The following is a 23,145-nucleotide window of genomic DNA, read 5'->3' on the forward strand; positions in this document are numbered from 1 at the left end:
TAATTACGTTTCATGTTACATTATCTAACCAACATTGTTAGTTTAAGTTAGTTTAGCATAACTTTAAAGTAACACAAAGTTCAGTTGTCAAGAATGGGGAAATTAGCTCTAGAGACCAACACCGTTTTTGTACCAGGTTATAAACATGTATGTTTCTGCTGTAAAGTTGGACATTTTAACATGGGGGTCTATAGGGATTTACTCGCCTCTGGAGCCAGCCTCAAGTGGCCATTCAGGGACCTGCAGTTTTTGGCATATTCATATTTTAGCCCTGGAGGTTTCTGCTTGGAGTGTAAGCATGCTAGTATTTGCTAATTAGCACAAAACACAAAGTACAGCTGAGATGTATTTGACCATAAATCAAAGTTCTGGACAATTTAAACATTCAACTTGGTGACAACACCAGAGAAAAAGTCAGAGGATCCCCAAAATCAGTGGGATTAACCCTGTGGGGATCATGAAGGTCTGTCCTAAATTCCACGGTGATCTATCCAACAATTGCTGGGATAACTCAGTCTGAACTTAAGTGGTGGACCTGTCGCCCTGCTTCCTAAAAACCAGATACCAGGCAGAGTGACGAGTGATAAGGCCTCACAATAAAAGCCTCGACAGCTGTTGGTCACTAGTCAGCAGTTAAATTAACAGTCTGGGAGTGGGAAAGAAAAGGAAGGAATGTCCTCTCTCTGTAATTCTCCTGTCAAGTAAAGTAGCATGTCTGTTTTAACCCTTAAATGAGCACAGGTTTAAACTTGGGAGGTGGGAAGAGGAGGAAAGTTTGATGATGTAACACCTTCCTTCCTTGAAAAGCAAAAACCAGATGTGAAAGAGTACACCTGATAATACTAAACACACACACACACACACACACACACACACACACACACACACTGATACAGGCCCAAGGGTCATCTCCTCGAGTGTGTGTATTAGTGTGTGTGTACCTTGCCCTGGACTCAACTGTGTGTGTACTTTTGCTGATGATACAGCCTCGCAAACACTAATAAAGACGACACATGAAGTTACGTCAAGATATAATAAATGACTCATCTGTTTAATTTAGATCCAGGACTCGTATCAGCCACTAGACTGTCAGACGTCACCGACATGTGTCCCATCAAAGTCAGATAACCAGTATTAAAGTCTGAAGAGATACAGGAGCATTTATCTGCCAGTCAGATACATTTTACTGCAGGAACTCTTGAGCTGCTTCACAAGTGATGTTACTTAATAAGTTAATTTGGTTTCCACTGATAATAAGTCACCAGTTGGTTTATAATCTGCACCTTATGGCTTTGTATGGTACATAAATTATTTACTAATGCCTTTTGGATCAATTTAAACCATTTATAAGAAAGGTGAGTCCATTGCAAATAAATGTCCACTTGGAAATCGTAGGAAATACTCCTGCAGAACCTGCTTGAAAAACACCACGTTTTTAATTTTACTTCAGTATCAAAGCAATCCAATGACATGTGTCTGTACATTAAAGGATGCATTGCAAACAGGAGCTGCTAATAGCTAATTCGGCATACTTTTAATGATGCTAAACTGCCAAAATGTGAACAAATACAGGGCTCAAGTTGCTGCACAGCAAACTCAGTGTCAGACTTTTAAATCCCCTATTTTTTGCCAGTGAGTCATTATAGAGGCTAATTAGTTTCTCACTTTCTAATAAGCCAACAACAAAGATTATCTTTAATTATAAATGTTGAAAACTAATTAATAAAGGTTTCTTTCAATAATTAAAGTCTGCCGTTTAAATTTTTAATTAGTTGTAGTAGTAATAAGATACTCTCCTGTAGTGATGAGTGAACTCTGAGGAAAGCGTACTGATAGAGGAGGATAAATAAGAGCCACAACCTGGCAACCCAAATCTTGCTTCTATCAATGGTTTATAATTGATTTATAAAGCATTAGGAGATGGTGTAATAAATAGTAAAAAGTTGGTTTTGACTCAGGCTTTTGATATTTTCTGCTATCTTACTTTCAGTATTGCCTCCAATTTTGTATAAATGTTCACACATTCCTTTTTATTTAATCCTTTAAAGCTTGTTTCCAATATCTTTTAAAGTTTAAATGTCCAAAAAGCACTTTTAAACTGACTTGTGAGGGAATTTACATCAATACATGGCCTTGCTTCACTTGTACAGGGTGCCTTGCTAGTATCACAAAACTCAGCTCACCTTTAAAAAGCCTTTCTGAGATTAAAATCTGTGTGTCTAGGTGTCCTGGGCAAGACAGGCAACAAAATACTGGTTAAATTGAGGTTTGATCCAAACAACTGAGCTCTATGGCATTAAATAACCAAAGGATGCACTGAGAAGATGCGTAATACATCCTTATATTTGAGCACAGACAACAAGGTAGTGGAAACAAACCGAGAAAGAGAAAAAGCCTTGTTACTAAAATAAAAAACATATTTCAGTTTCAGTTTTGTTGCAGTTTTTTCAGCCCAAATCAAGTGCAATTCTGACACAATAATACCTCTTAGAACTGGATGTGTTTTGCTCGATGGTCTTTCGGCACTGAAGTGGAAAATGTTATTCATTATCCTTAAACCTCAGTTTCCAAGCCGGTCTAAGACTCTCAAAAAATCCAATTCTTCTGCCTCTCTAAGATAATTCCCTCCTCTCTGGCCCTCTGGTGAAGTTCCCAAAACACTCCATGATAAAAAAGAGCACATTATTTGCATATTTGAGCCTCAGTTGTTTCCCTCTCCTGAAGCTGGGAGCCAAAGTGCAGTACACATCTGCTGGAATGCTAACAATGCATGCAAGCTGTTTCAGCAATTAGCTGAAGTACATGTGTAGAAACTTCATCTGCAGAGCCGCAGGGATTCCTTCACTGGTGCTAAATACAACTCGACACGACAACTTGTGAATAACCTTGAGTTCAAAAAGTCACACAGGGCCAGGAAAGTTTTAGAGCAGTTTACACCACACAAAGATTTGTAATTTGTTGCTACATGTTGCTAATGTAGGATAAAAGTTTTATCCACTGTGATGTGGTCATTCAGGATCTCATTTTCACCTTTGCAGCCTCAACTTTTTAACAGATGAAACCTGCGTCTTCTTAACTTTGGCATAGGCTCAGCTGGGTTTTGAGCTAGATGCTAACGGATATGTTGAAACTTCATGTTTCTTAACATTTCTAATTTATATTGTGACACTGTGGTTAGCATGTGGTTAGGTTCTGGCACAGTAACTACTTAGTTAGAAAAACACCATGTTTTGGCTTTTGCCCCCCCAAACACGGTTTGAAATGATCTGGCCTCTCATTTTTAAAAATACTTTATTTTGTTGCTACTGGAAACGTACTAACCTCTTGTTAAAAAATAACTGTTTTTGTCACTGCAGACATGGCTGGAAATGTCCCAATTTTTCATTAATATATGCCCACTTTTGTTGCTACAAACACTGCTGGAAATGTACCACCCTCTCATTAAATATACCTGCTTTTGCAGCTACAAACACTTTTGGAAATGTCTGGATCTCTTGTTAAAAAAACACCCACTTTTGTCGCAACAAACAGTGCTGAAAATGTCCCAAACTGTTGTTAAAAAGTACCCGCTTTTGTTGCAACAAACACGACTGGAAATGACCCAACCTTTTGTTAAAAAATACGTGCTTTGTTGCTACTAACATGGCTAGAAATGTCTCAGCCTCATGTTAAAAAATACCCGCTTTTGTCGCTACAAACATGGCTGAAAATGTCCCTGCCTCTTGTTAAAAAAAATCAGCTTTTGTTGCTGCAAAAATTGCTGAGAATGTCCGAATCGCTCATTGAAAAACACCTACTTTTGTTGCTACAGACACTGCTGGAAATGTCCTGGACTTTCATTAAAATGTGCCCACTTTTGTTGCTATAAACACAGCTTGAAATGTCCCAACCTTTTGTTAAAAATTCCTGCTTTGTCGCTACAAACACAACTGGAGATGACCCAGACATTTGTTAACATACGCCCGCTTTTGTTGCTATAAACACGGCTGGAAATGTCCTAAAGTAACATATTTGTAATTTGCAAAACCATACATTGCAAACACTTTATTCTGGCGACTTAATATTTTGGTTGGGCCAAAATAAAGCACCCTGTCCAAAACAGAAATTGGCAACCAAGGACATCAGACTGAGTGAAGAATGGTACAAAAAAAAGTCGTTTCAGTCTGAATATCAGGTTAAAAAAGTCAGCAAGGTCATTTGGATTCAGTCTTTGCAGACTATGAATATCAATCCAAGATCAACAAGCATGAAAAACAGCTGCTGAATGCTGAGACATTAGTCAGGTATGTGCGATCAAATCCAACACAAACTGCACCTGAATGAGCCAAAACAAATCCTTTAAAACAACCAAACTTATTATGTGTTTGCATTAGATTACCCTGATAGTTTACAGGACTATATATATATCACTTTGGAACCACTTATCACCTGTTGTAACAGCACTCAGACACGAGGCTGTGGCATTGATATTGTTTGTGTCAGCATAATAAGACACATCCCAGGCCTTGGAGGGCTTCTGCTATCTGGGTCTTATCTGGAGGGGGGAGGCTGCAGGAGGAGCTCAGCACCAAGGCTTCATGTCTGGACTGTGTTGGCGCACTAACAGAGTCCAGCTTTATGTGTCACACCATCATTTCTAACGCATTGCTTACAGTCTCAGGCTGTGTCGTGTCTCCACGTGCGGACAAACACACATCTGTCTTGTTGACATCATTCGTTCCGTAATGTCTCATCTCAGCAAATGACCTCGCTTCAAAGAAATGCCCTCCTTGCAAGGGAGACTCGAAGTGGTTCTCACAGGGATAAACACATGCATTCCCCGACCCAGATTCTAGACATCAATCCAGACAGCTCGATTTGCCGAACGTATCTGCAAATCAAGAATGTGATAAGAGCACCAGGAAAAAGCAGCACATTCATGGAAGGAAGAAAAGCAGCAAAGAATCTCCTGCAAGTTTTTAGCTAATAGGGAAATCCAGACATGATTAGATTCGTTATCCATGAATCAATGCCCACACCTGTTCTGGTGAATGCTGAGGCGAATACCCACCCAACCCTCAAGGCAGATTCTCCTGTCTGAGCGGGGTCAAAGGTCACAGTGACTGATCAGTTAGAGGTGTAGGCTGTTTTTGTACCATAAAAAAAACAAAGAAATCTGGTACTACCGCACTGTTGTCCACATCTAGCATTCAGTATGTGTAAAACAAAAACTTGCATTAAATAGGGATGTCACTGATTATGTGTTAATCAGTTAACAGCTGTGAATATTTGACTGTCTATAGGTACATTTTTCTACTCTTCAGTTTACTGCACCGTGCATAAACTGAGTCTGGTGGAGGCTAGCTAGCAGCGGCGCTCATTCTGCGAGTGTCGCTAGTAACGCCATCCTGACTCAACAGCGACATTGTGGAAACATTGCACCCATCCTCTGGTCTCCCCCCGGGTCACACTGGTGAGTAAGCAACTAAATTTTAAGCCAAAACCCCCCTTTAGCATTGTTAGCTATGTATCACTGTTTGCTCTGTTAGCACTGTAAGCACTGCTGCTGATGCTAACATGATAAAAGCCTCTTTCCCACTGCACGAAAACACACCAAAGCCAGCTAACATCTGGCTTTGGCGTGTGACGGCAAAGGTTACAATCGGCATTCACACTTGGATCAAATGAGTCTGCAGTAGCCACGGGTATTTATCGTCTCCGATCCGAGTTTTAGCCTCTTTACCAACGAGATGAAATGACCTGCGACCACAAAATACCATCTGGCAGCATTGCTCCAAATTAGACTTTACTAAGTTGAAAAGAGAGACTGAATAAGTTAGAGATATATAAATAAAGGTAACCTCATGAACATTTCCCACTGGCCTCCATGCTGCTTTCTGCTGTTTACTAACCTGTTTTCTGGCCGCTCGTGACGTCAAACATGACAAACCAGCAAAAGAAAAAGAGTTGCATACCCAGCTCTAGTCTACTGGCAAAGGGGAATAAGTTTGTAGCCTATTTATACCAGTTTCTCGTGTTTCAAAAACCAGCCTACAGCGCTAATTTTAGTGGAAAGGGGGTATTACAATCGCTAAAGTCGCTAAAGGGGTTTAGCAACTCAAAATGAAGCTGCTTACCCACTGAGGCTGGACCAGAAGGTGGTACCATGTTTCCAGCTGTAATTACCAGATGAGCACTGCCACTAGCTTGCTCCCACCCAGCGCAGGTGATGCACAGTGCCGAGCAGGCCAGAAAAACGTAAGCTAGCTACCAGTGGAGACCAGAGGGTGGGCAGAGGGCACTATGTTTCAGCATGTTAACACCTTACAGCACAAAACATTAACATTTTACCACCTCTAAGAGCACCTAGTAGCTCAGTAGGTAGGGCGGGCACCCCGTGTACAAAGGCAGTGTCTTTGCTGCAGTGGCCATGGGTTCAATTCCAGCCTGTAACCCTTTGCCAAATACTTATAAAAAGACATAAACATCTGCCTTGGTATTATCATATAGCGTATCTGACCTCTTTCTTTAAACAGAAATGGGGGTGGAGAGATGGTTAACAGATGTAAACAACAGGATGTGAGAGAGAATAACAGTAGGCGTGACATCCAGCTGCGAGTGTTTACTCTCCACCCTACAGGGTGAGGACAGATATACATAAACACACAGCGTCTGAATGTGACAGAAAGCACAGCAGATTCCACACATAAATGCCCATTTCCTGTTTAGCACCGAGGCCTGTGACCTTCTTTCAGTCTCATTAACATTTAAAGCTTGATTAAAGGCAGTCAGAGTGTATGCAGAGTCATGACAGGAAGTGTGTTAAAAATAGGAAGTGTCACAGCGGAGACAAAGAGATACCGAGTCAAAGTTCAAATGTATGAGTCAGCCGTTATCTGAGGGACACACCGCTGATATTAGAGTGCATGTATGTGTGTGTGTTTGTGAGGTAGGAATAGAGATGAGCAGAAGAGGCCTCCGACAGAGACGATAAAGAAAAACAGACCCACAGGATGACAAATGGAAAATGGACTCATTTTCTCCTCCTCATAGGTCCCCCTTCTTGTAAAATCCCCTCCTACAGTCTGGCTCCTGAAGCTTCCCAAAAGTTCAAAATCCTACCCCCAAAACACACACACACACACACACACACACACACACACACACAGCAACACAAACTTTCCAGTCCTGGTCTGTCTGACCAATCACAGAGTACAACCCCCACTGTTCCCACACACATCCCAACACACACTGACCCTCCAGATGTTACACAATGACTTCACCAGGGTTGGTTTGAAAACACCCGAATTTTAGGCTGATATTACGCTTTTATATCTATAAAATACTAAGAATACGTTTCAAAGCAGTGTTCTCAATTTCGTATCGTCAACAAACCCCATGAAAAGACCAAAACCAACAATGAGTGTGTGTATCAAATCTTGATATATCTCCTTCCTCTGTGCCATAGAGCCCCTTTGCTGCCATAAAACTATTAAAAACACATCAGTGAGCCACACTGTTGAACTGGCTGACATGTTCCTTCATTGCTATGAACCCACACTCCGTTGATTACTCTGACTCATGCCCACATACACCATCCTGCTGCTCACTAGAGTATAAAGAGCCATTTTTTAATTTAATCACAACATGATCTTGGTGAACACTGTTAACAGTTGGGTGGCTGTCTGGTAGCACCCACCCACGGTGTAATTAACAAAGGTTCCCAGACTCTGGATCAAGAGTCAATGTGGAGGGTAGGCTGATCTCTAGACCCTATGTTCAGGGGACATGCAACAGATTTATACTTGTGTGGCAGACGCTACGCTGTAGCCTAAGCACATCAACTACGCCGTTGTGAGCATTTGTGTAAATGCTCACAACAGCATAGTTGACGTGCGGTGGTGTGTCTGTGTCATTCTGCACTAGTCGGCGGCGGGGTTTCTGTGCTGTAAAGTTTAGTTGATTCAAAACACACATTAAACACACATTAAACATGGCTTAATAGAGACAGTTTCAAACACAAGTACACAAATCAGCTTCACTATAACTCGCAGCATTCACAGACAAACACTTGTCTTTATCTGGACATATTTTCCCCACAAATATAACATGCTAACGTTGGCATTTTACATTGTATAAATTAGCCTAGCAGCTAGCAGACTTTTCCTGTGCTCATATAAAACCAGGGACAACAGCAACATTTAACAAAGGAGACGATTCAAAGTTCAGCTCCATTACAACTCACAAGGTTCACTGACAAAACAGCTGTCTTATACTAAACATGTTTTCCAAACAAATACAACATGCTAATGTTATTAGCACAAGCCTATGGCATTTTACATTGTATAAATTAGCCTAGCAGCTAGCAGACTTTTCCGCTACTCATATAAACCCAGGGACAATAGCAACATTTAACAAAGGTAATGTTACAAAATTCAGCTCCATTACAACTCACAAGGTTCACTGACAAAACAACAGTCTTATACTAACCACATTTTCCAAACAAATACAACATGCTAACGCTATTAGCATGACAAACTCAGCTCACAGACTAGGTCACTTTATAAACGTCGAGACGATACCAATGAAAGGTGAAAATGTAATGTGTCCATGGTTTGCAGAAAGGTACAATGCCAATATTTTGTTCTGGCGACTGGGCTGAGACATGGGAGTGGTATCAATTCTCTCATCTACCTCTCAGCAAGTTCCAAAAGTCAATTTATTCCCAAAATGAATAAAGAGAACCAATGGGATCGAGGCTGAGTGCTACTAACAGGAAGTCAGAAAGTTCAAAGAGATGGAAGCCCATTGTTTGTTTTGGTCTTATGGGATTTGCAGACAATAAAAACAAAAGAGTGAAACCTGACTTTGTCTTTAACTTGACGTTGATGAAATTATTGTGCTGGGACGTTTTGATCAGTTTAAAGTATGATTTAAAGCTCCATAACAAATCCAAGTTAAGTGTTTCATAATAAAAATTGGCAAACTATCATCAAATCAAAGTTTGGTCCGCCTCTAGACTTCCTGTCCTCAAACACAGCTGAGACTGTTTGTGTCAAAAACAAGCACAGCTGTCTTCTCATGTCTCTGACCCTCCCTCTCTCTCATCCTGAGTGTGTGTGCTCGTCATAAACTGGGTCAACATACACACACACACACACTCACATGAATAACTTTTTCCATCTCTACACTGTAACACTGACCAGTCATCAAGTACCATTAGTTACTGAACTCACTCAACCCTTTCCCAGCCCTCCTTTTTTGTTTTCTTTTTTACATTTTCTTTCGCCAACACAAACTGCTCCTTCTCTCCTCTTAATTTCCATCAACTGTCTCAACTTTAAATCACTTTAACTAAACAAGAGTCACCTGTAAATCACATCAGCTTACGTAAGACTCCATGCGAGAAGATGTAAAGAAAGCAAAGCTCACCTCAATCTTCTCTCGAGTGCTGTCATTGTGTTTATGTGGTTGTTTGCTGCAGGGTTATTCCTCCAAACATTTGTTGTTAAGATCAGTCGAGACTACATTTTTCACTGAAGGACTCCTGCCTCCACCTCCTGCTGGATTCTGGGTAAAAAACTGGGTCAATGCCGCTCTTGCTGAGTACCCCATAGAGATGGTCTTAATCCCTGGAAAGTACAAACACTCCGGGAAACTTGTTTGGGCTTGCTTGTCTGATCTTAATTCCTCCGTTAAGGCGGATGCTTGCCAAGTAAAGGCATGCTTGAATGTCAAGTCACACCCACACACACACACACGCACACACACACTCACACAGACACACACACACACACGCTGAACTTTGCATGGATGAATGGGCTTGTTCATGTCTCTTCGAATGAAAAGGTTCATGCAAGAGAGAAGGTGTGATGGAGAGTTGTTCTTTTAGAGGAATGCAGAGATGTTGAGCATGACTTGACCTGTTTTGGTTTTAAAATGTTGATATGACTATTGATACGATGGATTTAAGTAATTTTAGTGAGTTTACCATTTGTCTGCTCTCTGAGATAGCTGATAAAAGTCACCCAGACATCAGATCTTCCTTCCCACCGTTGAAGCCACAGCAAAGCAAGTTAACAGGGAAGTGAAGCGGTCCAACAGAAACAATGACAACACATTACAGTATTCCAAGAAGCTAACGATGCTTGGTGGCCAACAGTGCCCCAAATCAGGCACAAGAGGTATTGCTCCGAACGATTCCACACCAACAGCAACGTTCAGTGTGCAGCTGTGTGACATGTATTTATCAAGGTTGGAAAATAAGGTAAATCATAAATGGTACCTGCACTTGTACAGTGGCTTTCTAGTCTTCCAACCACTCAAAGCACTTTTTACACTACATGTCACATTCACCCATTCACACAGACACATTCACACAGTGGTGGTCGAGGCTGCCATACATGGTGCCACTTGCTAAACCACTCACACGCACTCACACACTGATGGAACAGTCGTCAGGAGTAATTTGGGGTTCAGTATCTTGCCCAAGGATGCTTCAACATGCTGAGTGGATCTTCCAATACAACATGCTAATGTTTTAGCACAAGCCTATGGCATTTTACATTACAAAAATCAGCCCAGCGGCTAGCAGGCTTTTCCTCTACTCATATGAAGCCAGGATAAATCACACACAAGACTTAAAATGCTATTTTTGTGGAGGCTTTATTGTCTTCTCAATTTATTGTTTCTTATCTGTGAAAGTAAAGTAAATGGAAGCTTTGTTTCCACTGAGGGAAATGGTTTCAGATTACAGAAATAGACAGGAGGTCTGCGTCGGTGTACGGCGTAGGCTCTACGCCAACGGTTTGACGCAGAATTATAAATCCCATTTAAAATGGGAGTTTTGGACAGAGTGAATACAGGTAGACAACATGAAGAAAACAAGGTTGTTTCGAACATTAAAGCATGTAAACATGTTCTAGCAGAAACCAAAATACAAGTATGACCCTGACAATGAGCATAATAGGTCCAGGACTAAAAAAAAAAAGGTTAAATAAAAAGACAAACAGATGAAGGACAGATGGAAAAACAAAGGAACAGTCAGAGAGCAAACAAAAGATAGTACACAAAATCAGGAAGAGAAACAAGGAGGTAAAGGGTAGGGTGGTTAAACAGGAGAAACTGAGAAGTTTCTGGCTTTCTGAGCAGGAGCCGACTCGTTCCATCTCTCAGCTCACCCTGGAGGAGTGACTGAAGAGGAGGAGGGCTGGACAGAGAGGTGAAAGGTTAACTAGCCAGCGGATGGAGAGGTTTCTGTATTGAACTGGTCTTGATGGTTCATTTTAAGTCAGGATATGAGCTCCAACATCCATAAAAGACATCAAAGTTGAGCGGGTTTCACAGCTCATACACCTTACTGTTTAATAAGCAGTTTACAGGCTTTAAACACTTTGATGTTTCCAACAATAAAGCTCATGCACAAAGCCCCAAAAACTAAATATGATGAAAGTTCTGTTTATTTTGCAACTTTAAAGTCTATAGCATGGATATTTTTTGAGTCCATACCCTGAGACTATAAACCATAACTCAGAATTCAACCTCGGCATCTTTTATGTACAAGACAAAACAAAGAGCGGTGAGTTCACTGCATTTTCACCACCCTGCAACTACACAAAACTGCTTCCAGGCTCATTTTAGGGCTGGGTGTACAAGCAACTCACTGGGATATTACGCCCACACCCTGCTAACCGCACACACAAGCTCACACACATCCTTTTAAAACCTTTTATGGAGCCTAAAGCAAACCCGGAGGGGGCAGATGGGGGACGGGGAAATGCCGAATCAAGAGAGACAGACAGAAATACAGACAGAGGGGGTAAATTTAGCTTTGCCTCGGAGAATGAAGGCTCCTGTGGATTTTCCATAATGATCCCTCACGCACTGATTACTACCTTCGCTTTTTGCTCTCAAATGGCTGCCTGCCTGCAGCACAACTTGAGTCCACTTTCAAAGTCAGGAGAAAAGTTGCATCAGATTTGGAAAATTAGAAAAAACTTATCCTTCATGTGCACGCCATGTGTCGACCCGCTGTCACTTTCTAAAGCCAAAAGAGTTCAGGACAGCAAGGTGGTTTCCATTAAGGCATTGTTAGCGTGAGTAAAGAGGTATGTTGGAGACAGATATTGGTTCATTTGCCATGTTTAATCTGAACAAGGTGGAAAAACCTCAGAAGAAGCCTTCAGACCCCAAGACACCAATCTGTCCGTGGGGACTTGGCTTGGCAACCAGAGTGTCACTGGTTCAAGTTCCCATACAGAAACACAGAGTGTGGACTGGTAATTGGAGAGGTGCTGGTTAATGCTCCTGGGCACTGCCGAGGTGCCCTTATGCAAGGCACGGTACCCGAAACTGCTTGGGGCACTTATCCAAGGGCTGCCCCCTTGCTTATGAGCACTCTTGTGTAGTGGAGGGTTTACACAGGTATACAAGGTATAGGCCTATCCACCTCTTTCTCTAGCCTTTTACAGTATACCCACCTGTTAGCCAAAAAGATATTGGAATATACAGAAGAGTATGCCCACTTCCTCCTCGGTTACCCACCTACACCCACCTCATCGACTACCACTACATCACTGAAGGACCCTATCAAAGTTTAGCAAAGTAATTTACCTGAAATGTCTAACTTTTTAAAAAGAAATTCTGCTTAGGCTAGCATGAAGAGGTTGTGTTACATGTATAGAGCGTAACAGGAATGATCTTCTGTAGGCTGACGCAGATTTTAGCATCGCCTTGGTTCCCTTATCAAAAAGCCAATGGTATTTTTTCTATTGGGCTGCAGAAAATAAGCTCTGCAGCAAACAAAAGTTTATGATACTTACATGTTTTGTTCAGCGAGATAATCTCAGATGAACACCGCTTTTATGATTTTTGAAGCTTAATGCAGTCACAAGAAGTAAAAAAGGTAACGTTAGGCTACAAACAAACTACACCATACTCGCATGACCCAACGTCGCCACCACAACAAGGCTGTGACACCACGTTTGGCATGATGACATTCTGTAGTCCAATTTAGCCACTTGTTGGCAACCGCCTTTTTGAAGACACATAGAAGCTTCAAAGTTCATGAGTGGGGTATTTCCTGACATGTTTTATGTCATAGAACAAAAAGTGAAAGTTTCTTAAGCTTGTGTTAACCACCGGCCTTATTTTAGGCATTTAACCAAAAACCCATTCAGGAGTGCTAAAATGCTAACTCATTTCTGGGTTTTAGGGTTTATCACTGCACCACTCTATTAACGTGATTTTCCTTATCAAAGTAGGATATTAAAAATACAGATCACATATTAATGCCAGGTGTACACAGAGTTTGAGTCGGACCAAAAGTAAACCCAGAAATTATCCTCTGTGGATTAGCTTTTTTAGCTAACTGAGAAGGATTACTTCCATGGCAACTTGTCGGCTAACCAAGCTAGCTGCATATCAGACATTTCTCGTATTGGTAGCCTATATATATGCAACTCTAATTATCAGAGTGTAGCCAGTGAAGAGACTTCAGAAACTAATCAATAAAAACAAAATAAGCAGTAATTTTCCAAGAAAACTAAGATTTAACAGCCATGCTAGTAGCTCCGTGATGCTGTACTCGCTAACATCAGCATGCTAACATGCTCACAAAGAAAATGCCAACACACTGATGCTGAACAGGTATGTTAACCACATTCACCATCTTTTGCATTTTAGGTGAACATGCTAATTAGCAAATGTTAGCATAAAACAAATTATTGGACAAATTTAAATACTGACGGATGATTCCCGATTATTTAAACTAAAAAACTAATACACCCAAGCTCATGTGCGCTGTACTGTACTGGACTGCTGCCATGTGGAAACCATCCAACTCTTTTAACTGTGGCGACTACACTTATTTTGCATATCTTTACTCTGAATTTACATCACTTACTAGAGGCAAATGACGCATTCAAAACCCACAGTACTCCTTCCTGTCTATTTAACTTTATATAAAAAACACTTTAACTAAGTTTCTAAAAGCAGCAGAATCAAATCTGTGAATTCTTTATATCATATTTCCATCTGTATCTTAAAAATAATTAATTTAATAATCAATATTTGCTGTAGTATGTTTCACACAGTCAACTCTGAGTGAACCAACTTGAAGATCCGGCACCACACCTGCAGTAATAACACTGTGTGCTTCATTATCATACACAATATATGCGTTCCTTCAGCTGGGTTATGAATAGAGAGGCTAGTCTGGTTGGAATATTCACAACTGGGATGCATTAATGGAATGTAACTAAGTATGTTTACTCAAGTACATGGTTCAGGTTCTTGTGCTACTTCAGTATTGCAATTTATGCAACTTTATATTTTTACTCCTCCACATCTCAGAGGCAAATATTGTAAGCTACTTTTCCTGCTCAACATTTGTCTGACAACTTTAGTTACTTTTCAGATTACACTTTTCTCCTGTCACCACTGCTGGAACGTGAGTTACACTGAAATACAGACAAGAGCAACACTTGACCTATGATTGGCAATAAAATGTGACCAGTTGTGAAATTACATTGTCATTTATTCATTTTCTGCATATAAACTGTGGCTGCTGGCTGTGTGATTGCAGATATGTGTGTGTACTAAATGACCGTCTCTGCCTACACACTGACACAACAGACACACGGACCATTCAGAGAGAGACAGAGCGAGGCCACCGGCGAGCAGGATGCCCTGCCCCGACGGAGAACAGGCTGAGCACTGTGAGCACATGGATCAAGATGTTTACCCTCGACTCCATGTGTGTTTGCTCTCAACACTGTGCTGAGTGTGTGCTGAGCTCAGTGGTGGAAGATGTATTCAGATCCTTTACTTTAGTGAAAGTCAAGTCAAAGTCCTAGTTAAAGTATAAAAGTATTATCAGTAAAATGTACTCAATGTATAGACATAGTCGTCGTGCAATAAAATGTTCCTTGTCAGTGGTTTACTATTCAGGCTGTTCTCATGCACTGTTCGTATGTATACCTACAAAAAGTAGCCTTATGCACCAGAATTCGTATAACCCAAGTAATCGGTTGCGATCTACAATGTGCTGACGGGAATAAAGACAGAAGTATTAAAAAGAGTGAAAGTCTGCAAAAGGAGGATGGTTGAGGTGGTGGATGAGTCAAACACACACAGGACTTTCCCCCAGAGGACCGGTGTTCATGCCCGTGTAAACCCAAGAGAACTTCTGAGTTATGTTAAGATAGGTTATCACCATATTTCTTTTCCTGAACCTCACCTATGTAACTTAACTTGCCTCAGCCTAATCCACGTAACTTTACATGATGTACGTAACTTTAAGTTTAACATGTGGTGATGCCCAAACACGTTCCTTTTCAAAAACCTAACCAGCGAAACTTTACTTTCTTAAACCCAACCTACGTAACTTTACGTTAAGTATGTAATGTGATAACACCCAACTATTTTTCTTTTCCTAAACTTAACCGATGTAACTTTACTTTGTGTTAGGTATGTAACTTTTCGTTAAGTATGTAACTTTAAGTTATGTACGTAACTTTAAATTAAATACGTTATGTGAAAATTCTCAACCACGTTTCATTTCCAAAACCTAATCTACAAAACCTTTCTTAAATCTAACCTACGTAACTTTACATTAAGTATGTAACTTTATGTTAAGTTTGTAACTTAACTTCAAGTACGTAACATGATGACACCCAACTTATTTTCTTTACCTAAACTTAACCTATGTAACTTTACTTGCCGAAGCCTCACCTACGTAACTTTTTGTTTAATATGTAATTTTACGTTAAGTTTGTAACTTTCCATTAAGTACATAATGTGATGACACCCAACTATTTTCCTTTTCCTAAACTTAACATATGTACTAAATACATAACTTTAACTTAAGTACGTAATGTGATGACGCCCAACCATGTTTCTTTTCCTAAACCTAACCTGTGGAACTTACCTAAACCCCACCTAAGTAACTTAACGTTAACGATGCAACTTTACGATAATAATGTAACAGGGTGCTGCCAGTCATGGGGCGTCAATTTGTTAGATATCATATGAGCTGTTGTATGGTGTTAGAAAAAAGTTAAAGTTAAAGTCCTACTGATTGTCACACAGCTGAGTGTGTGAAATTTGTTCTCCGCATTTGACCCATCCCCTGAGGGAGCGGTGAGCAGCAGCGGGGCCACGCTTGGGAATCATGTGGTGATCTAACCCCCCAATCCCAACTCCTGATGCTGAGTGCCAAGCAGGGAGGCAGTGGGTCCCATTTTTATAGTCTTTGGTATGACCCGGAACCCACGACCTCCCAGTCTCAGGGCAGACACTCTACAACTAGGCCACTGAGCTGTTACAAAAAGAAAAAAGAGGGTTTATGTACTGTTTATCTAAATTAAGAAGTAGGAGAATTTTCTCAACACATAAAGGAACAACTCATCTTTCAGTTTATCGCAGAAAATCAGCATCAACACCTCTGGAGATACGTGTTTACACCAAACAGGAAGGGGATGCAAACTGTAATCTGAAAAGTAACTAAAGCTGTGAGACGAATGCAGTGCAGTAAAAGTACAACATCAACTGAGATGGAGCAGAAATAAAGATGCATAAAATGGAAATACTCAAGTACTTAAGTACAATACTAGAGTAAATGTACATGAGCTGTCAAAGCCATCATCATCATGTATATTAATTAAAGTCTTGTATTATAGCTGGATTAATAGTGACAGGTGAGTCTTTATCTGCAGGTATGCTGTGCGTTACATAAGCACACACATAGCTGGAAGGCCCCGGAGCATGTGCAGAGCAAATATGCTCTTTTTCCTCTGCATGTGTCCTCTCCTTCTCCTCTCTATGAGTACACCATGTGCTCAGCACCACGCCAAACTTTTTTTGAAAGACACAAGTATGCACAAGTGCATGAAATAACCCTTAGATTTAAAGCCACTTGCTCGCTGTTGCTGTCTCTGTCTATTTCCTGAACTGTCTAACGGGAATCCAAGCTTCCCAAATCTGTCAAACCAAGACATACAGAACAAGAAGTTATCTCCCAGCTGTGCATCAGTCATTGGTGTGGAGATTCATCAGGTTTAAGAAAGCAAATGCTTTACCGTCACCACAGAAACTGGACTGACAAGATCCTCCAGAGTGTAATATTGAATAAGAGGGAGATTAATTTCAAAAGAAACACTAATCTCCATGTTTGACATCAGTTGCAACATAATTTGAATTCCTAGTATTTGCAATTTATTAATTATTTTATGTAAATTATTAATTTAGCCAAACAGGAAGCATTTGGATTTGGTTTTTGAGGAAAACTGTAGAAAAAAAAAGATATTTTTAAAGTCACGTTGCTAAAACATGTCTGCTATGACTTCACTGCAATGTCAGAAGGGATTGCTTTGGACGTAAATGCAGACAAAAGAGGAACTCCACCTTAGCGGTGAAACTATGTTATTATTCTAAAACCTGATCAACTTGATTATGATATAAGCCGCAGACACGGAGACGGAGACGGGAGGAACGTCTGCTCAATGAGAGCAGGTTTGAGAATCCCTCACAGGATGCTGCAGATTGAGAAGGTTTACATTGTTGTGAGGAATCTCAAGTCAACAAACCCCCGGAGAGAGAAAGTCAGAGTGAGACCCAACAGAGACTCCAGTCTGTTTCCCAAGCTGCTGGAGATTCAAACACTGCAGTCTTCATGCACCCTCACACACACTCACACACATACTGCTCATGCTTTACTATATATAGAATATTCACCTCACTAACAAGAGCATCACAGTGCTGCTGCTGTACACAACCTGGCCTTTGTGTGATGTAGGTATGCGAGGGAGTGCAGGGCTTATATTAATAACCTGGAGAGGAACTTTGGTTCAGTTTTAAAGTGTAAGTTTGGTATTTTCCAGCCTGGACTCTTATTTTCCATGTTTCTGTGTCCAAGTGACTAATGGGAACAACAGTTTCTGAAACTGGTCCAGTATTGAGTGAGTGCTGCAGAGAGTAGCAGCGAAACAGGCTGCAGTGTAACCATTCTAGGGTTAATCGCACCATCAAATTTATGTCCACTAAGAGAGTCTATTTTTGTCACCGAGGCTCAGATTGTTATTGTAAGTGTCTGACATCCTATTGAAAGAATCCCCAAAGAGACAGACCTTCTTCCTAAACAGTAAGACCCTTTTTGTTTCACCAGAAACAGCCCTGAAATCGCTATCAGCAAACCCACCAGACTCCTTTTAAATAAACAGTAATGTTATCATTCAGTACGTTTGCATGGCATTAGAGGAAATCCATTTATTGTGTTAGTCTGAGTACAACTGGGCTGTTAAGATACACGTACACGTGTTAATCCAACTGAAATCAACCTATATTGAATTTCTCAAAGTCTGACTAAATTGGAATTTATACTTGTGCGGCAGACCCTACACCATTGTGGGCATTTATACTTGTGCGGTGGTGTGTCTGTTCACACATTAAACACACATTAAACATGGCTTAATAGAGACAATTTCAAACACAAGTACACAAATCAGCTTCACTATAACTCGCAGCATTCACAGACAAACACTTGTCTTTATCTGGACACATTTTCCCCACAAATACAACATGCTAACGTTATTAGCACAAGCCTATGGCATTTTACATTGTATAAATTAGCCTAGGGGCTAGCAGACTTTTCCTCTACTCATATGAAGCCAGGGACAACAGCAACATTTAACAAAGGTAACGTTACAAAATTCAGCTCCATTACAGCTCACAAGGTTCACTGACAAAACAACTGTCTTATACTAAACACGTTTTCAAACAAATACAACATGCTAACGTTATTAGCACAAGCCTATGGCATTTTACATTGTATAAATTAACCTAGCGACAAGCAGAGATTTCCTCTGCTCATATGAAGCCAGACTTAAAATGCTATTTTTGTAGTGGCTTTTTCTTTCTAACTTATTGTTTCTTATCTGTGAAATTAAAATAATAAAAGCTTTGTTTCCACGCACAATATCTCCCTTTGAAATGCAGTGGACTAGAAGTATACTCATGTTAAGTAGTGGTTAAAACTGTACTTAAGTATTCAAGTAAATGTACTTTCCACCAGAGATTCAGCAGCTTCTCTTTAACTTCAACTTGTTTTGCTTTTTTTTTGCCATTAGCTGATCATCTTCTGTCGCCCTGTGGATCATTTCTCTCTCTTTGTTCTTGTTACTTAATACAGTATTGATCAGCAGACAGTCTCCAAAAACATCCAGTAATTTTTCCCCGTTATCCCAAAAATTTCCTGCAGTACACGAGAGCAGCAGCTGCAGGTGAGTGGTCTGATACTGCTGGTATTCAACAGGAATTGTAGCCTCAGGACTTGTTTAAAAGACCTGCATTCACAGCCTGAACTTTAATACAAGTCTTTACCTGTCTGCAGGTTTTCCTACAGGAGAGTATGTGTGTGTGTGTGTGTGTATTGTCTTGGTCTCAGGGCCCAACAGGCCTCTGTGGTGTCTGATTGCTGTCCTGTGAGCCAGCTGGATTTTTCCCCTGTACACCCAAACGCACCCTCCCGTCGTCTCCACACACAGCCTCACACACTCTCCTCTCGACCCACGGAGAGACATATGGCTTCAACACACACTTCAAGTTACATAACTGCAGGCAAAAGGCCTCCTAAAGCGGTTTTACTGAGGAGATGCTGATTGTGTAACGTGCTTCTAAGAAAACGTGGTGATGCTGGTGTTGTTATTGGTAATGGGACAAATATACATATAAACATTTAATTTTTAGATTCAACGTGTGATACACAAAATATTTAACCCTGTCTCCTTGAGGTAGAGGACCCAGCTCCTCTCCCTGTATGCATGCTTTAACATTGCACATATGCACCAGGAATGGGGAGTCCATCAGTGTCGGGGTGCCCGATGAAGATGGATGAATTCTCTCATTAGCAGAATACTGGTGATTACTGACAGAAAATATAGAACGGCTCTTTGTGTAAAAGCTATTAGTATACTTGGAAAATGTGATTTCAAAAAGAGTCACTGCTCCCAAAATGTCTCTCTATTTGGAGCATCTATGACTTTTGTTTTGCTATAAAAGGTCCAGACAGAAAGTGTCGAATGAGGTATTTTTCAGAGTGATAAGCTCATGTGTAAACACCAACAATCACCAATAAAAACACGAATGAATGCTCATTAATACGCTTATTTCCAAGTTCCACATCCTCAAGAGCAAGTTGTTTTCTTTTGTTCTGAACTCGTGCTGAAACAATTAGTCAATTAACTGAAAAATAATTATAAAAATAAAACTTTTTTCGTCATATAAGAAGCACAAAGGCCAAATTTTCTCCATTTCCAGCTTATCAAATATGAGTTAGTGCTACTTTTCTTTGCTTCAAATAAAAAAAATGACGAAATTAAACTGAATTTATTTGGGTTTTGGAGGCTTAGATGAAGAAAAATGAACCATTTGATGACATTACCTGTGACTCCTAGAGCTTTCAATGGGCATTTTTCACTATTTCTGACATTTAAAGTAATTGATTAGTGGATTAGTTGCAGTCCGAAAGTGAGTTCAGGTGGGTTTTGACTCTGATGTCTTCATACCCATTGTCCACGTGATTATTTCAATTAGTTTTTGCATAGACACCAACTATTTCCCATTTCCTGCTTCTTACATGTGAGTATCTGCTACTTTTCTCCATTTTACAAGATCAAAATGTCAATTAAATCAAATATCTGGGGGGTCAGCAAAACAGCTTTAAGAAATCATCTTGGATCCTGGGAACTTTCAATGAACATTTTTCATTATTTCTGACATTTAATTGACATTTAAAATCAATTAGTTAGTTAGTTAGTTGCAAGTTTCACTCGTTTGTATCCATAACCATTGTTTGCATCATTATGCCAATTAATTTGTGCAAAAAGGCCAAATGTCCTCAATTTCCTGCTCATCACATTTGAGTATCGGCTACTTCTCTCAATTTTATATGATCAAAAAGTAAATGAAATTGAATATTTTGGGGGTTTGGACCTCGGATCCTGGGAACCGTAAATGGCCATTTTCACTACTTTTGGCATTTAATTGACATTTATGGCACTCAATTAATGGAAAATATAACTGTTAGTTGCAGTCCTAGAGTCAGTTCAGGTGGGTTTGGACTCTGATGTATCCACTGTCCACATCTTTATTTGATTTAAAGTTATGCAAAAAGACAATTATTTTCCATTATAAGCATCTCACATGTGAGTTTGTGCTTCTTTTCTTCGTGTTACGTTTAAAAAAATTTAACTTAATCGAAAATCTTTAGGTTTTGGACTTGTCAAGGCTTTCAATAGCCATTTTTCACTATTTTTGACATTTAACTGACATTTAAATTAAGATAAGAGGGAAAAAATATTAGTGGCAGCCCTATAAGTGAGTTCAGTTGGGTTTTCACTCTGATGTATCCATACCTATTGTTCACATCTTTATTTCAATTAATATTATGCAAAAAGGCCAAGTAATCTCCATGTCCCACTCATCACATGTGAGTATCTGCTACTTTCCTCAGTGTATTTGTGAAGTATTTTGAGATTTGGGACTAGTCGGTTAGACTGAACAAATATTTTCCACTATTTTTGACATTTAACTGACATTTACAGTGGGAATAATAACTGTTAGTGGCAGCAGTTCAGATGGTTTTTCACTCTGATGCATCCATACCCATTGTTCACATCTTTATTTCAATTACTGTTACGCTTTTTAAATGTAAATTTGTGCTACTTTTCTCTCTTACATTTAACATTTTGGGGTTTTCAATTTGGCAGTTAAGCAAAATAAACAATTTGAAGGAATAATCTTGGACTCTAGGAACTTTCACAGGCTTTTTTGACATTTAATTGATCATAGATAAATGGAAACAGGCAAGCCCTCGACTATAGTCCTGGAGTAAACTGAGCTCATGCAGGTTTCCCCTCTCATATATCCCTTCACAGTGCTCATTACTGTTTAAATTAGGACTTTATGTGTCTGTTATTTTGAATACTTCGTCACCATTTTGCTCAAAAATGTGTCTAAAATAAGACAAAATAGGTTAAAGAGGCTGAAAAACTGTCTAACTTGCATCCTGGACCTCAAGGCTCAAGTTGTGAATGGAGAGCCGGGTACCACGCACACACACTCTGACTCTCTCTCACACACACACACACACACACACACACACACACACACACACACTGGACACACTGCCCTCCCCCTCCTCCTCCTTTAAGTGAAATAAAGGTGATAACTCCCCAATCACCAGGCCCTGATCGATCACCTCTCCCCTCCATCCCTGATCGATGACTTACATTGGTGTAGAGCACACAGTCGATCTCCCCAGCCTCAGACAGCTCGCTCAGGTTCCGGTCCCAGTGTAGAAACGGTTCACTACTGTCCAGGATCTCCATGATGTCCTCCAGACACACTCACACACTCCTCTTGCTCTTCTTTATGCGGCTGAGAGTTGTAATGTAGTCAAACTGGAAACTCCAAACATCCAACTGCGGCAAAGAAAACAAAAAGTTCCCAACAAGTTGCAGAAGAAGAAGAGAAACAAACAGAGGAAGATCCGGTTGGTTCAGACTGTGAGGGATTAATGTATGTTATGTCAGAGAGCTGCAGCAGGCAGATGGGAGGTGAATATTGTTGTTGTTGTTGTTGTTGTTGTTGTTGTTTGTCATCTCTTCTCCGGTCCAGCGTCCACAGGCAGCTTTCTACAGCTACTCTTCCCTTTTCTTTCCTCCTCCTCCTCCTCCTCACTGCCCAGACACACAGGAATGTGTGGGCGGAGTCACAGAGACACAGAAATCAGAAATCAGACATTAAACTCAGAATAAAATGAAGAAACTACAGAAATAAATAAAAAAGAGAGTTCATGTGTTTATATGAAGGCTGAAGAAAACATTTGAAGTTTGAGTTTGAACGTAGGGTTTAAAATGTGGAGTGATTCATCTGCTCCAGCTGTCTATGACTTTAGAAACAAAATACCTACATTAATGAACTACAGCTTCCGGTACTGAATTTCAAAATAAAGCCTTAACTCGTTTCAGGTGATGGGTTCTACACAAATAAAATAAAATAAAATAAAATAAAAATAATAATCAACTTTTAAAAACTAAAATAAACTTGTGTATTCTAAAAAAATACAGTTTCTGAGGTCAAGAAATAGCTTTTTTTGTTAAATAAATA

The 23,145-nt window shown here is 40.1% G+C and overlaps 1 protein-coding gene across 2 annotated transcripts in view; it reads right to left on the reverse strand.

The window, feature by feature from the left end:
- Positions 1-22,687, reverse strand: part of creb3l2 (cAMP responsive element binding protein 3-like 2) — a 38,192-nt gene extending 15,505 nt beyond the window's left edge. The window contains exon 1 of one of the 2 annotated variants that reach the window (XM_033615039.2): positions 22,266-22,687. In XM_033615039.2, coding sequence (XP_033470930.2) covers positions 22,266-22,364 — 99 coding nt within the window. In that variant the 5' untranslated portion in view covers positions 22,365-22,687. The remainder of the gene's footprint in view (positions 1-22,265) is intronic. The other variant, XM_033615037.2, reaches the window with a different exon arrangement.
- Between the last annotated feature and the right edge of the window lie 458 nt (positions 22,688-23,145).

The sequence above is a fragment of the Epinephelus lanceolatus genome, chromosome 23, assembly GCF_041903045.1.
Source record: "Epinephelus lanceolatus isolate andai-2023 chromosome 23, ASM4190304v1, whole genome shotgun sequence".
In the NCBI taxonomy this organism is placed as follows: Eukaryota; Metazoa; Chordata; class Actinopteri; order Perciformes; family Serranidae; genus Epinephelus; species Epinephelus lanceolatus.